This window comes from Carcharhinus amblyrhynchos, chromosome 1, assembly GCF_965287045.1.
Source record: "Carcharhinus amblyrhynchos chromosome 1, sCarAmb.v2.hapA, whole genome shotgun sequence".
In the NCBI taxonomy this organism is placed as follows: Eukaryota; Metazoa; Chordata; class Chondrichthyes; order Carcharhiniformes; family Carcharhinidae; genus Carcharhinus; species Carcharhinus amblyrhynchos.
This window is the reverse complement of record NC_137324.1, coordinates 128,696,335-128,712,637: the sequence shown is the minus strand read 5'-3', so window position 1 is coordinate 128,712,637 and position 16,303 is coordinate 128,696,335. Positions and strand designations below refer to the sequence as shown.

Below are 16,303 nucleotides of genomic sequence, written 5' to 3'. Positions count from 1 at the left end.
CTGGTATAGGGCACAATCTTATGACCTCGTCCCAACTGTCGTTTGGCAAGGTGAGGTGGTAAGATTGCGTGAGAGGCGAAAAATTGGGCTTGTGTCCGATTTCTCACCTCACACAATCTTACTGGCCCTGTTTCGCCAGCAAAATCAGCCTTGCACCTAGAAAGGGCGCAAAATCAATTTAGATATTAATGATATGCTTTACTTGTCATTAGAGAGCCCTGGACACTATTGTCCGGGCTCACTTGTACTGAGCCCCTTGCTGATCGAGTTTTACACAGGCGAGAATCACCAGTGGACACCATAAGAAGTCTCACAACACCAGGTTGAGACTTCTTACTGTGTTTACCCCAGTCCAATGCCAGCATCTCCACATCATGACTCCACCAGTGGAGACCAGACATGATGGCCTCACTGGGGGATTGGAGATTGTTGCAACCTCCTGGGTGGTCAGGGACAACGTCACCCTGGCATTGTCCACAGAATCAATAACTGTGCCGGGGCAGTGCCATGATGCGGGGTGGGGCCTGGCTGGTGGGGGTGGAATATGAATGGGGTGGGGCTATGATTTGGGGGGTGCTACAAGGGGGAAGCTCAATATGCATGGTAATTGGGGAGAACTCTACAGGCAGGCGTGCTTGGTGGAGGAGACGCTTTGCAGCAGGGAGTGATCGGCGATTGGAGGGAGCTCCACAAATGGTTGGGGGGGGTGCGATTGACAGGAGGGACGGACTGGCACGGGGACCAATCAGCAGGGGAGGGGGAGGAATGCGGCTCAGGGTGGAATCGGTGGGGGATGGAGGTAGGGGCGATCTGGCACAGGCAGTGATGAGGGGGGGTGGGATGATTTCTGGGGTGGGGGGATGCATGGTGGGGTGTGGATAGAAGGAGATCTCCCAGTACACTGAGAGATTGAGGTCTCTGTACAATGGCATCCCTGGCGCTCTGCAGTTGGATTCATTGGCAAGCTTGGGCTGTGACCCCCTCACCCTTCCCCCCTAGGCTTTTTTTTGCAGAGTGCCGCAAGATTGCAACTTGCCAAAAAAGCTGATGCCGTTCTCTCCTGTTCTCTTGCTCGTTTGGCACTTTTTTCATGAGATTGCGCCCTGAAAGTAATTTAAAATCTTTCCTAGCCAAGGATGAAGATTGACAGTAAGTTTGACTAAATAAATTTACCTTGTTGGGGTGAAGATTGTAGAACCTTGACACATGCATACTGGTGTGGCTATCTACCCAAATTATTGCAAGGAGGTGACTCCTGGATGCCCCAGTAATGTCACAAGTTGGAGGTCAGTGACATATTGTGATTTCCAGTTGGCTGCACCAATGGTATTTGGACGAAGTCTCCCAAATAAACAAGCATTCCTTGGGAAGTCATTACGCCTCTATGCCTCAATAATGCACATAATTCCAGCTTCCTTCTACAAAACTGAGGCAATTTCATTGCTTTCAGCAGACAGTTATAACATATTCTCTGGGAACATCTGTCAGTACAGTGCCAGCTTGTTTAAAATTGTGTTGTGGGCCAGTTTTTTTTTGTGAACTAATTTCAGACTGCTCAATCTCATTGACTGTAGATAGGACTCTTGTAGTTCTGGAAATGAGTTCGTCAACTTTGAAATGGAATTATCTCCAGACACAATAAAATTGCAATGCAGTTACGTTGAACTGCAGTAGCACCTGGTAGCTGTTACAATTATATTTAATTAATATTACAATTAATTTGCTTAGTATTGATGTTTTAAGACTAAATAGTTCCTTTGAACAATACTGGGCGCAAACAACAAAAAGTGACAAAGAAAGTGTGCTTGCCTGCTTCAGCAAGACATCCAAATGTTTTGCTTACTGACCTTCATTGTGACCCTATCAGAACAGCCTGGCTGGCAGTCCTCGGCTGCACTTTGCATTATTGCCACAGCTGCCAACTTAGCAATTCAAATTTGTTTTTGAATATTTAAATATAAGCAATCTTCATTATTTCATGACTGATGCCATTACAAATTGATAGAGAGTAACTGTCTGGGGACACGAGACCCCAGATCTCTGGTTCAGTTCTCATCAATTAGCCATTCTGGTTTTTCCAAGAGGTTGATTCTCCACCTCAGCTGACTGACAGTGAGCTGCCTTTCGGTGCCTCCTTGCTGTGGTTCCTCCTTTTCTTCCTAGCAAACAGACTGCACCTGCTGGGATTTCACCCATCATTCTGGGCTGAGCCGTCACACGCGTGGCGGATTGTGGCTGGGTTCGTTGATCGACTTGAGCAGTTGAGGAAATTCGGAGGGTCTCCTCCATAGATGAGCTTTCGGACCACACAATCACCTGGCATTCCGTTGTACTGGAGCACCCACTTTACAAACCCAGGAAAATCTCCTCAAGGAGGTGAGAAAACTGAAGATAATAAGGACATAAAGCAACTCCACATTCTTCTTATTCCATTCAAAATGTCTCATTTCTTAAAACTATCCAAAAGAAAACTGAAGAAAGGTGAAGTAAGTTGCACGTCAGGCAGAACTAGACATACCTTTCCACTTCAAAGACAGAAAAGTGCTGAAAAATCTCAGCAGGTCTGACAGCATCTGTGGGGAGAGAAAAGAGCCAATGTTTCGAGTTTAGACAACCCTTTGTCAGAGCTCTGGCCATTAGGTCCTGGTGAGACTTAAACCCAGAGTTTCTGGCTCAGAGGCAGGGACGCTACCCACTGCACCAGAAGATCTCCTCTGCTGCTGGAATGAATGCAGGTTTCTGTTAATTCTCCGCAAAATACGCTACCAGTACTGGTATTGGCCTTTACGTTATTGTGAGTTATGACAAGGAGCTGGCTAATTAATATGGAGACATTCACAAGGCATTCAACACCATAGAGAGCTTGAAAGCAAATTTCTGAGGAATATTCCAGGAAAGGCTCAGAAAAGTCTGAATTATGAACCATATGACTAGGTATAAACCCTGGCTCAACACCAGCACTTTGTCTCTGAACCAGAAGGTTGTGGGTTGAAATCCCACTGCAGGGAAGAGAGCATAAAACCCAGGTTGACACTTCTGCGCAGTACTGAGGGAGTGCTGCACTGTTGGAGGTGTCAGCTTTTATATGAGACATTGAACCAAAGCTCCAACTGCCCCTTCATGTGAATGTAAGAGATCCCATGGCTCTTGTCAGGGACGAGAATGGAAGCTTTCCCTGGTTCTCTTACAAATATTTATTCTTCAGTCATCATGACAGATTTCTGGTAATTCCCAGAACAGGAAGTCTCATTCCTGTTTGTCTGAGCTTGCTGTGTGCAAATTGTCTGCTACGTTTCCCTCATTACAGCAGTGACTAAATGCAAATGCAGTACCCAATTACTGCAAAGTGCTTTGAATATTTCGAAGTTGTGATTGGCACTAAATAAATATAAATTTTCCTCCAATTCTGTCTTCTTGTCACTCTCATACTCTTTCTTTCTCTCTCTCTGTCTCTCTCTCTCTCTCTGCTCCAGATTTAAGTCTTACTTCAGGACTTAATGACCATGGAAGGTGAGTTCATAATGATGACAAATATTAGCTTCTTGCACCAATTTTCCTCCATAAGCTCAAAAAAAGTATCTGGTCTCCAGTTTAACCTCTATTTCCCCACTGACCAAGTCAGGAAATCATTGGGGTGGGTAAATCATTGAGGAGGAACTTCTTCACTCAAAGGGTGGTGAATCTCTGGAATTCTCTGCCCGTTGAAGTGGTGGAGGCTGCCTCACTAAATATTTTTAAGACGCGGGTTGATGGGTTTTTGATAGGAGAGGGGATTAAGGGTTATGGGGAGAAGGCGGGAAAGTGGAACTGAGCAGCGACAGATCAGCCATGATCTTATTGAATGGCGGGGCAGGCTCGAAGGGCTGGATGGCCTACTCCTGCTCCTATTTCTTATGTTCTTATGTTCTTAAAGCACTGTATTCATTGCCTGCAATGTGGCCAGTTCTACACTGGGGAGACCAAAAGCAGATTGGGGAACTGCTTTGAGGAATATCTTTTCTCCTCCACAAACATGGTCCCGAGCTTCTGGCAACCTATCAGTTTAATTCTTTGCCTTGTCTCTGATACTGACGCCTCTGACACTGGCCTCATGTGGTGTTCTGATAAAGTTCAATGTAAACCCAAGGAACAACACCTCCATATTTCACTTCGTCACTTTGCAGCCCTCCAGATTCAACACTGACCCAGATCTTCTGGTTTGTGGATTGTCCGAAGCTGGGCTTGGAAGATGCTGCCAGAAATGAGAATTACTGTCGGGGCATTTAAAAGTTTGAGTAGAACAGCAATCTGACAATAATTATCACTTTGCAGCAGATCTGAGTCATCAAGTTTAACAATTTCAGATCATTGTCTCTACCCCATTTTGTTTCCTTTTCTTTGCATGTTTTATTCTTTATCTGTTCTTGCTTTTGGATGTCAATTGTTCATTATTCTGCCATTCACACCTCCTCTAGATACATTTTACTGCTTCTTTACCTGTTCTATTAATACACCATTGCACTTTTGTCATTTAACCTGTCCTGTCTTCCATCCTTTCTATTTTGCTTCTGCTAAGGAAGAATATATTGATGGGATTTGATGATTAAGGGGACGGGATACTAAAAATTTATTTATTTATTAGTCACAAGTAGGCTGACATTAATACTGCAATGAAGTTACTGTGAAAATCCCTTAGTTGCTAGACTCTGGTGCCTGTTCGGGTACACTGAGGGAGAATTTAGCATGGCCAATACACCTAACCAGCACGTCTTTCGGACTGTGGGAGGAAACCGGAGCACCCGGAGGAAATCTGTGCAGACAAAGGGAGAACATACAGACTCCACATAGACAGTGACCGAAGTTGGGAATCAAACTTGTGTGTTTGACTCTGTGAGGCAGCAGTGCTAACCACTGTACCACAGTTTGGGCCATTGACCTGCTGAGCTGAATAGCCTGATTCTGGGCTGTGCATATTAATATATAAGAAAATCAATCACCATTGTAAGATTTTGATCGCTCTGTAAATTTTTGGAACCTTTAATATCTCTGGATTTTATCCTGTAACTACAGTTTTAAATTATATGGTCATATGGAATTTCTGTTGGACAATTAACAGTGGAAGTAGTTGGAGAACAGGAAAGTAGTTGCCTGTGTAGAGAAAAAAAATGTTTTATGATAAGCTGTCACAATAGCCACAAAACAAGTAGGTGTTTTCTAAAGTCAGTTTGAAGGAATAGTTGAAAACATTGTGAGCTTAAGATGACACTGTTTAAACAAACCATGCATTACTTTAATTGATCTGTGTCAGAGTAGGAAACCTTTATTCTCTGATATTTTCACAGGAAGCGGTCTTAACTGTTGATCTGAATAGCTTTAGCATGGGGCTTGATATGTTGATAAGAGAATGTGACTTTATTTATGGCTTCTTGTAGCTGGAAGGAGATGTGCATTTATTTGTGATGGAAGTTAAATTTCTGGAGTCTGTGACCAACAGAACGGAGGTTGTTGCTAATATGGGTGAGATAAGATGGTTTGCGTGCTATAGCCAATAGGAGGAGCGAATTTGGACCATCTCCAAAAAAGAAAGGAGGAATGGTTTTGTCTCCAATTAAATGTTGTCTTATGTAGGCAATCAGACAGATCCAAATTTGCACACTGTTTCAGAGATATTGCTTGCTGCTCTGTTTGACTGTAGGCATATTGTTTATAGTTCAGTAGTGATGTGTCAAAGAATATTAGGTATCTGACATTGAAGTTCTGCTTTCTCTATAGGTATTGCCCTTAGTGCCCTTCCTATGTACTTGGGTGAAATCTCACAGAAGCACGTTCGTGGCGCCCTAGGGCTGGTCACATCTATTTTCATCTGTGTTGGTGTCTTCGTTGGCCAGACCTTAGGACTTCCGGAGATACTCGGCAAGGTTTGTAAACTTGACATCTCAATCACAAATTCTATTACAATGCTTCCCAGTTCTTTTACATGGATATATTTCTAAAGCTACATTGATTATTTGCTTTAAGAATGTTAGGAAAATTATATTGAAGACTGGATATTTAGACGAACTCATGTGATGTGAAGAGAATTTCATTGCTTTTTGTGATTAATAGTGCTGTAAATGTACTTTTTGGGAATGTGTTTTTTGCAGAAAGGGGAATAGAAATAAACTGAAACTCCCAATTCCCTTCCCTAATTGTCTGCAATCAGTATGGTTAGTCTTGAAAGGTGTCTATCTGTGTCTAAGTTTATTTATTAGTGTCACAAATAGGCTTAGATTAACAGTGCAATGAAGTTATTTTGAAAATCCCTTAGTTGCCACACTCCAGTGCCTGTTCAGGTACAATGAGGGAGAATTTAGCATGGCCAATGCATCTAACCAGCACATCTTTCAGACTGTGGGAGGAAACCGGGGCACCCGGAGGAAACCCACACAGATACGGGGAGAACATGAAGATTCCACACAGACAGTGACCCAAGTCGGGAATCGAACTTGGCCTTTAACACCGTGAGGCAGCAGTGCTAACCACTGTGGCACCATGCCGCACCTCTTTCATTTATGAAATTGCAAACTTGGAGGTGCAGAGTCTATAAATGGAATTTGACAGCTCTGTCGTGGTGGGGAAGAAGACCCTAAAGTGTGGTGAGCAGTTCAAAATTCTATTGATTTCAGTTGGATTAGGAAATCCTAGTGAGCAGGGGAAGAAGGTGGGGATGCACACGCTGCCTAAAATTCCACCCTAACCGTACATTGATTTTTGCCAAAAATCCCCATTCTCACTGACGGCTAAGGTTCTTCGATGCCGCTGAAAGTGAATGGAATTTTAATTGGAATGCCAAATTCTCCCTTCTCACTTGTGATGGGATGGTCACCGGCAAGATCAGAGAATCTGTGTTTAGGATAAGCGGCAACAAGGCATGAATTCCACAGAGGTGTGTTCTCTGTATATGTCCATCCCAGCGTGAGTCAAGTAGAATTTTCTGGAAGCTTGAGATAGTCAGTTGAATAAGCAAAGTCATTTGACCTCTTGGCGGCTATCTTAGTAGTTTGTCAGTGTCCATTTTAAATAAAAGAGAGTTCCAAGAGATTTTACATAAACATAGAGTCCTTGTTTAAAATTTAAGGCATGCATTTGCTGGACAAGGCAACACTTTTGACTTTGTATGTAATGACTTGAAAATTCTTCTCCATTCTTGTTTTATTTTATATAACTCAGATTGCTGAGTATTTCAGTGTCCAATAAATATTAAAACTCAATGTTAACAAGTCCCTGGGGCCTGATGGGATATACCCAAGAATACTGAGAGAGGCAAGGGATGGAATTGCTGGGACCTTGACAGAAATCTTTGTATCCTCACTGGCTACAGGGGAGATCACAGAGGATTGGAGGATAGCCAGTGTTGTTCCTTTGTTTAACAAGGGTAGCAAGAATAATCCAGGTAATTAGAGGCCGGTGAGCCTTACATCAGTGGTAGGGAAATTATTGGAGAGGATTCTTCGAGACAGGATTTACACTCACTTGGAAATAAGTGGATGTATTAGCGAGTGGCAACATGGTTTTGTGAAGGGGAGATCGTGTCTCACTAATTTGATCGAGTTTTTCGAGGAAGTGACGAAGATGATTGATGAGGGTAGGGCAGTGGATGTTGTCTACATGGACTTCAGTAAGGCCTTTAACAAGGTCTCTTTTGGCACACTGCTGCAGAAGGTGAAGTTGCACAGGATCAGAGGTGAGCTGGCAAGGTGGGTATTGAACTGGCTCGGTCATAGAAGACAGAGGGTAACCGTGTGTTTTTGAATGGAGGGCTGTGATAAGTGGCGTTACTCAAGGATCAGTGCTGGGACCTTTACTGTTTGTAATATATATATAAATGATTTAGAGGAAATGTAACTGGTTTGATTAGTAAGTTTGCGAATGACACAAAGGTTGATGGATTTGCGGATAGCGAGGAAGACCATCAGAGGATACAACAGGATATAGATCAGTTGGAGACTTGGGCGGAGAGGTGGCAGATGGAGTTTAATCCAGACAAATGTGAGGTAATGTATTTTGGAATGTTGAACACAGATGGGAATTATACAGTAAATGGCAGAACTCTTAAGAGTATTGATAGGCAGAGGGATCTGGGTGTACAGGTACACAGGTCACTGAAAGTGGCAACACGGGTGGAGAAGGTAGTCAAGAAGGTCTATGGCATGCTTGCCTTCATCAACCGGTGCACTGAGTTTAAAAATTGGCAAGTCATGTTGGAGCTTTATAGAACCTTAGTTAGGCCGCACTTGGAATATAGTGTTCAATTCTGGTCATCACACTACTAGAAAGATGTGGCGGCTTTGGAGAGGGTTCAGAAATATTTACCAGGATGTTCCTGATTTGGAAGGCATTAGCTATGGGGAAAGGTTGGAGAAACTTGGTTTGTTCTCACTGGAATGACGGAGGTTGAGGGGCAACCTGATAGAAGTCTACAAGATTGAGGGGCATGGACAGAGTGGATAGTCAGAAGCTTTTTCCCAGGGTATAGGAGTCAATTACTAGGAGGCATAAGTTAAAGGTGCGAGGGGCAAGGTTTAAAGGAGATGTACAAAGTTTTTTAACACAGGGGGTGGTAGGTGCCTGGAAGTTGCTGTCAGGCGGGGAAGCAGATACGATAGTGAGTTTTAAGGGGCGTCTGGACAAATACATGAATAGGATGGGAATGGAGAGATATGGTCCACGGAGGGGTTTTAGTTCAGTCGGGCAGCATGGTCAGTGCAGGCTTGGAGTGCTGCAATTTTTTTTGTTCTTTGTTAAAGGCATTTGGAAATCACCAAAAATGGTCAAAACTGTCATTACTTTACTCAAGTAAAATTTCCCAGATAAAGGCAAATATACTGAGGATGCTAGAATCTGAAACAAAAACAGCAAATGCTGGAAATTGCATGAGGTCTGGCAGCTAAAGAGATATATGTCCTATTTTCTTTGTCTTTAGCTCTGACAAAGGGTTATTCCAACTCAAACCATTGGCTCCATTTTCACTCCATAGATGCCATCAGACCAGTTGAGTTTTCCAGCATTTTCAGTTAAAAATTCTCAGAACAGAAAATGAATGACATTGCCTCTTCCGATGACTTCATTTCTTAAACCCATTGCCAAGGTTGTCCATGTGGGGGTGTCATTTTCGAATGCATGAAGCCATTGGGGCGGAATTTGCTGTAGCAGGGTGTGTGCAATTACCTTGCCCCGGCACCCTTCAATTAAAAAGGTTTTGCCCACTAACTTGCTGGAAGTGAGTTGATAACTGCACAGTGAGAGAAACAGGGCATCTGAATGGGAAAATCAGCAATCCTTAACTGTGATTAGCTTTAAGGATTAGGAAATAAACAGAGGAAAAGCTGGCAAGGAAGATGAATTAGTGAGAATTAATTCAATATCAAACCAGATACAGATTGAGAGGGAAAGAAAAATGAATCGAGAGAAGCATAATTTTTTTAAAAAAATCATTGGAATAGTAAGAATTAAAAAAAAATTCTAAGATATTTATAATCCCCCAGGAAAAAGAAACAGAAAACTTAAAGAAATGAGACTCCACATTTGTAGTTTTTGGGACAGAGAGATGATTGATGCTCATTAACTGATCATATGATGAAAGGATATTTAGGCAGGAGTTAGCTTTCTGAGGCAGGTTGGCAGGGCAATTAATAGGCAAATACATCAAGTTCCAAGGGGAAAAGTCCTGGCAAGGCTAATGGTGAGGTGTTGGATTCATGAAGCGAATGGTGGACTAGGGAAATTTGAACAAGAACTTTTGGATATTTTCAGTTAACCATGCTTCTGCTCTTTGCCTGAGGTTGTTGTACCATTGATGCTTAAATAATGGTGAGCACTGTTGACCTTGCTGTTATTTAAATGTAAATTCTGGTCCATTATTTATTTCAAAATAAGCAAAAGTGACTTAATTTGTCCAAATTGAAGTAATTGGGAACTTTGCTTTGTTATCCCTGGATAATTTAATTTTGTCTTATACAACCTCTGTTCAGAAGGTGACATTGGAATGGAGAGTCATAGAATCATAGAATTTACAGTACAGCGGGAGGCCACTCGGCCCATCAAACCTGTACCAACAACAAACCACCCAGCTCCCATCCCTGTAACACCACGTATTTACCCTCCTAATCCCCCTGACACTAAGGGACAATTTATCATGGCCGCACATCTTTGGAGTGTGGGAGGAAACTGGAGCACCTGGAGGAAACCCATGCAGACACGGGGAGAAACTCTGCACAGACAGTGACCTGAGGCCAGAATTGAACCTGGGTCCCTGGCCTTGTGAGGCAGCAGTGCTGACCACTGTGCCACCGAGTCATGTTGATTCATGTGAAGTTAAAATTATTTTTTGACCTTCCCAGTCTCTTTTAACTCTTAACCTGTAGAGTTTCCAGAATCTCTCAAAAAGGGCCTTGGAATTGACAGAGCATAAATTGATCTGAAAACTGAACAAAATGTAACATTTTAAGCATGCTTCTTACAATTTCTTAGCATTTTCACTGCATCCAGGTAGTACAATGCTGTCCCATTTGCTATTGTAGGGTATTTCACTCCCTGCTTTTCAAGTTACAACTTTGTTTGAATGGTTCATCAGCCATGAGAACAGTTCATACATATTTTACCTTGAGGTTAGAATACTGACTTAAAACCACTCTATCTGCTACTAATCATGATATAATTATCTTTTGATGCTCAGAAGGCTAGATTGTAGGTGATGATTAGCAGAGAAATCAATGACACGGAAGCCAGTGTTAACTCAGTGGGAATCAGAGGCATGTGGCCCAATGCAGCTTGTCGATCATCTGCTTCTCTGCCCCCGCACTCTCCCACAACAACCTCTACCCCCAAACCCCTGGGAGGTGAGGCTATAATTCATTCACCCAATGGTAAGGCGAAGGACATCATCACTGACAGGCCAGAATCAAAATAATTGTGGAGGACTGAGAACTACCAGGTCATAGAATCCCTACAATTCAGAAGGAGGCCATTTGGTCCCTCAGGGCTGTTCCACCCTTCAACACGATCATGACTGATTTGCTTCTGGTCGCAACTTCACTCTCCTGTCCGCCTCCTGTAACTCTTGATTCCCCTCCCATCTGTCAAAAATATAACTCTGCCTTGAATAAATTCAATGAAGCAGCCTCGACTGCTCTCTGAGGAAGAGAATTCCCCAAATAGGAGTAGTTGAGTCTGGGTAGGGGCCTGGAAAGTCCGTGAGGCCCCACAAGGAAGTGTTAGCGATCTAAAGAGTAAAAAAGCACCTGGACCTGGCTCATTGCTGCCACCAACTTTAACTGTTGGGGCTGTATTCAGGTCCACAAGCAAAATGGCACACATGCTCTGATATAATTGAGACTTGATATTGTATCTAAATTAGGCCTCCGCTTCTCCGGGTTGAAAGTCTTAGTTTCTGGAGACAGGTAAATAAAAATGGCGGGTTTGGAGAATGATGAGACATTGAGGGATGGCATGGTGGCACAGTGGTTAGCACTGTTGCCTCACAGTGCCAGGGAACCGGGTTTGATTTCTGACTTGGGTCACTGTCTGTGTGGCGCTTGCATCCCATTCTCCCTCACGTCTGCGTGGGTTTCCTCCGGGTGCTCTGATTTCCTCCCACAGTCCAAGGATGCGTGGGTTAGGTTGATTGGCCATGCTAAACTGATCCGAGTTTCAGGGGGATTAGCAGGGTTAATATGTGGGATTATGGGGATACAGTGGGACTGTTGGCGGTGCAGGCTTGATGGGCCAATTGGCCTCCTTCTGCAACGTAGGGATTCTATGGTTGGAGATATGCTCTCCTCCTCCCCTCAACCCCACGACCACCTTGCCCCTCTTCACCATTCCTGCTTAGCCGGTGGTGCGTGGAGAACATTGATGAGATGACCTTTGACATTAAACAGTCTGGTTGCAGCTAGGGATGCTTTTTTTTATGATTGCAGCAAGACTACAAATCTAATTAAAAGTAACTGATCATTTCAAAAACAGTTTTAAGTGGCAGCATGGAAGCAAATCAGTGATTGGCCACATTTTGTTCAGTGTATGATTATGTCGTTGTTTTGTGTATAATTGTTTTTGTGAAGTTAATTAATAATTGGAAGACCAATTTATTGATTATCTTACTGCTTGATGGAAGTAGGCTGCCCAGCCAATCTATAAAGCAACCTGCTTGTTTCTTGCTCATTCCACTATTTTGTTGTTCATCTAATTGACTGCGTAGCAACCTTGGTGCCTGGCTATGTGGCCGGTCCCCTTCTTGTTCAGGGCTCGAGTCTATCCGACAGTCTGCCTGATCAGTCTGTCTTGTTGATCTTGATACTTGTTTCTTTCAGTACCAGTTGATCCATCTTTGTCTGTTGCTGTTAAGTATGCGGGGCATAGCCACTTTAAGAGGACGGGTCAGGTATCCCAGGGAGTGGAGTTAGTTGTCTGGGAAACTGCTCCTATGGCCACTCGAGGGCTGGAGTGTGAGGAGTACAGTTCATTAATAAACCCTATTGTTCCTGCGGCTTCCCTTTCTGTGCAACTTCTTTGGAGCTATCTGCCAGCAGTCTCAGACTTCACAGTTGCCAGTCTGCCCATCTACTGAGTGCCTGTTTGTCCCATTTGTTCAGTCAGTTGTCATCTTCTTTCACTGCCCTAATTGACTATGCCAAGTTCCGCCGCTCAATGTTGTTTGTTGAGTGCCTACTTTCCTGATGGCTGTCAGTTGGTGGTGTTCTCTGAGGAGGATGTTTTCTCCGCGGAGATCTTGCTAGCATGAGAAGCCAATCGAGCCATGGTCTTCACGTCCCAGAAATAATCCTCGTGACTTCCCCACGGTGGATATTTTCCATGTTTGTGCGGGGCTCCTGAGCCAGGTTATGGGAGCACAAAAGGAAGTTTCTTTTGAGAAGATCAGAAAAACCTAAGACCGACTGGGTCTTTGTAAATCCTTTCAAAAATGACAAATGGGAGGGATTCCTGGTCAGCCCTGAGATGGAAAGAAATTGGAACCTCTATCACCTGTATCCATAGCCAAGCTAAACATGCATATAAATTTTAAAGTTTACTGATTAGTATTGCAAGAAGGCTTACATTAACACTGCAATGAAGTTACTGTGAAAATCCCCTAGTTGCCACACTCTGGTGCCTGTTTGGGTACACCGAGGGAGAATTTAGCATGGTCAATGCACCTAACTAGCACGTCTTTCAGACTGTGAGAGGAAACTGGAGCACCCAGAGGAAACCCACACAGACACGGAGAGAATGTGCAAACTTTGCACAGCAGCAACCCAAGCTTGGAATTGAACCCGGGTCCCTGGTGCTGTGAGGCAGCAATGCTAATTACTGTGCCAGTGTGTTTGCCACAGCAACCTGGACATTCAGCTCTCACTGGTGTATGGTATGGTCTGGCTGGGGTGCATTCAGGACCTGTCTCCTTCCTCTTCACAAGGTGGAGGGTGTGGCGTTGAGGGAAGCAGACTGAAGAAGATTTATTGATATACGTCATGGTCTCCTCTTAAGTTCAAAAGGCCAAACACAGTCGGCGTAATCATTTTGCTGTGCACTTTTAATTTAGTGTGGATGTTCCCCGGAGCATCGAGTCACTTGTTATTTCAGCTTCTCATCCCTTTCCCATTCTGACCCCTCTATCATAGAACCATAGAATGCAGGAGGAGGCCATTTGGCCCACTGAATCTTTTCTAGCTCTCTGAAAGAGCATCTTACCCAGGCCCATACCCCTATCCATGTAACCCTGCACATTTACCATGGCCAATCCCCCTGACCTACACATTTTTCTCCTTGATCTCCTATCTCTTCTAATAAAAGACAGTGCAAGCTGAAAGCAACAACACTCCATCTTTCAATGGGATGTTTCACAACCTTTCAAAGCCGACATTGAATTCAACAGGTCATGCATAACCTTTGCTCCCATTTTCTCAGACAGCCGATACTGGCTACTCTTTATATTTCTTCTCCTCTCATTCCTTCCTCTTTTTGCACTTGCTTCAAACCTGTTATAGATGTGACATCTTTCAGTCCTGACAAGACCATGTATTTGCTGAATATATTTAAGTCATATATACTTATATTTAAGAATATATTTAAGTCACAGGTAGATAGGTTTTTGATAGACAGGGGAACTAAGGGTTATGGGGAGAAAGTGGGAAAGTGGAACTGATCCACTTCAGATCAGCCATGATCTTATTGAATGGCGGGGCAGGCTCAAAGGGCTAGATGGCCTACTCCTGCTCTATTTCTTATGTTCTTATGAAAGGTTTCTCTCTTCACCAAACCTGCTAGATCTACTGAGAGCTTTCTCTTTGTGGCGTTGCTAGAATATTGCATGCACTTCTATTGAGAAGAGGAAGCTTTAAACTGTGATCAAATGAGCAGTGATTAATTTTGCCATTCAGTAACATTTTGGTGCTCTGTGTGCTTAGAGGGCTGCATGCACTTGGAAATCAGAACTATTAATGATCTCCCTTTGCCCATTATTGATTGTGACAGAGGACACTTGCATTGCCCCGGGGCACAACAAACAACTGTGTAATTTTATATGGTTTAAATACAAATGCTGCAAGTTGAACCGCTTGTAGGTTTCTCTTTTAATTACCAGCTGAGAGCGAAGCAGGGTGACATTCCCAGAACATTGTTAAAGACAGTTAAGTTAGATGCACTCAAACTAATTTCAGCTGCAATGCCTGGGTAAGAATAAAAGAATGAATAACATCAGAAAGGAAGATTTGCATTTATATAACACTCTCTTTCAGAGAAAACAGATGTTTCAAAGTGCTTTGCAGCCAATGAAGTACTATTTGAAATGTTGTAATCTAGGAAACAGGGCAATCGAATGTAGCAAATTCCTCCAGGCAGCGATTTGATAAAAATCTGTTTTGTGTGAGGCTGACTGAGGGACAGACATTGCTCTTCATTGAAATAGTGCCTTAGGCTTTTTCACATCTATGGAGCACAGAGCCTTGCTTTCACACCTCATCCAAAGGTGCAGCACTCCCTCAGCACTGCACTGAAGTGTCAACCTTGATTTTTGCACTAAATCTGGATTGGGACTTGAACCCAGAAACTTAGTGACAACTGCATAACTGAACCCCTGGGCAGGTGGAGAGCCCCTGGCCTTCAATACGTGGAGTTGGTACAGACTTGAGGTTAAATTGGTTCTGATACAAAAACTGGACATGACGATTGCGATGCGTGATGAATCTATGTTGACACTGTCAGCAGCATGGTAAATCAGTGCTGCCTGCTGTTTGACATCACTGCTCTGTGTGTAGTCAGCCATATGTTGTTCATTGTCTATACACATCTTCCAGCTGTCTAATATTGTGAGTGCCTAATGCTCCTTACAGGGAGGCACACTGTGGCTAGAACTGACTGTGGGAATCCTATGTAAACTCTGTTATGAACGATTGATCCAGCCATGGCTGAGCATGTGAGGGAGGAATCATCCACCCAAATCTTCCAATAATGGATAAAAGCAAATTACTGCGGATGCTGGAATCAGAATCCAAAAGAGAAAATGTTGGAAAATCTCAGCAGGTCTGGCAGCATCTGTAAGGAGAGAAAAGAGCTGATGTTCCAAGTCCAGATGACCCTTTGTCAAAACCTTTGACAAAGACCCTTTGTCTTCCAATAATGCACTGAATGCCTTGAGTAGATGATTCCCTAAAGAGTACAAAAAGCAAGTTGTGTGGAGCCAATCGCATTCTACCTCACTAAGATACTTGCATTTCAAGCAAACTCCTATAATGGCAACTCCTGCTTAGTCTGGCAGGAGGGAATGAGTTGAATCAGACTCTCTTTGTGCAGTGAATCTCAGTGATCACTCGTGCGGCAAGATTTTCTCATTTCCAATAGCAGCTCAGACTGAGCTAGGAGCACAAAGGAAAAGCTCCAGTCCTCTTGACATCCATAGCTAATGCAATCTTACCTGGCTTTCAGTTTGCAGTTGCGGCTGCAGCAGTTGCATTAGTCTCATGCATTGGTCCTCTGGGCAGTTCAGGTCAATTCATTGCCCCTTAAAGACTCTTAATGGCCAACTGCCAAGAGCCCTTCTCCTCCTTCCTCTTCTAGCAGCATGTTCTGCTCTGTGTGGCCTCTCTTCATTCCCCAAATCATGCTCAATCCCAAGAAGTCACCCATGTCCAGGGGCACCTTGTTTCAGTACCAGCTTTCAACACCAGCCAAATTAGTCCCTGGAGATTTATAGGATTCCTACAGTGCAGAAAGAGGCCATTCAGCCCATTGAGCCCACCCAGGCCCCTACTCCCTTAAACGCACATATTTACGCTGCTTGTCTACCTGACAC

At 43.6% G+C, this 16,303-nt stretch overlaps 1 protein-coding gene across 1 annotated transcript in view; it reads left to right on the top strand.

Annotated features, from left to right (window-relative positions):
• slc2a9l2 (solute carrier family 2 member 9, like 2) overlaps positions 1-16,303 on the top strand; it is a 372,756-nt gene that overhangs the window by 112,034 nt on the left and 244,419 nt on the right. The window contains exon 6 of the mRNA XM_080192432.1: positions 5,752-5,897. Coding sequence (XP_080048558.1) covers positions 5,752-5,897 — 146 coding nt within the window. The remainder of the gene's footprint in view (positions 1-5,751; positions 5,898-16,303) is intronic.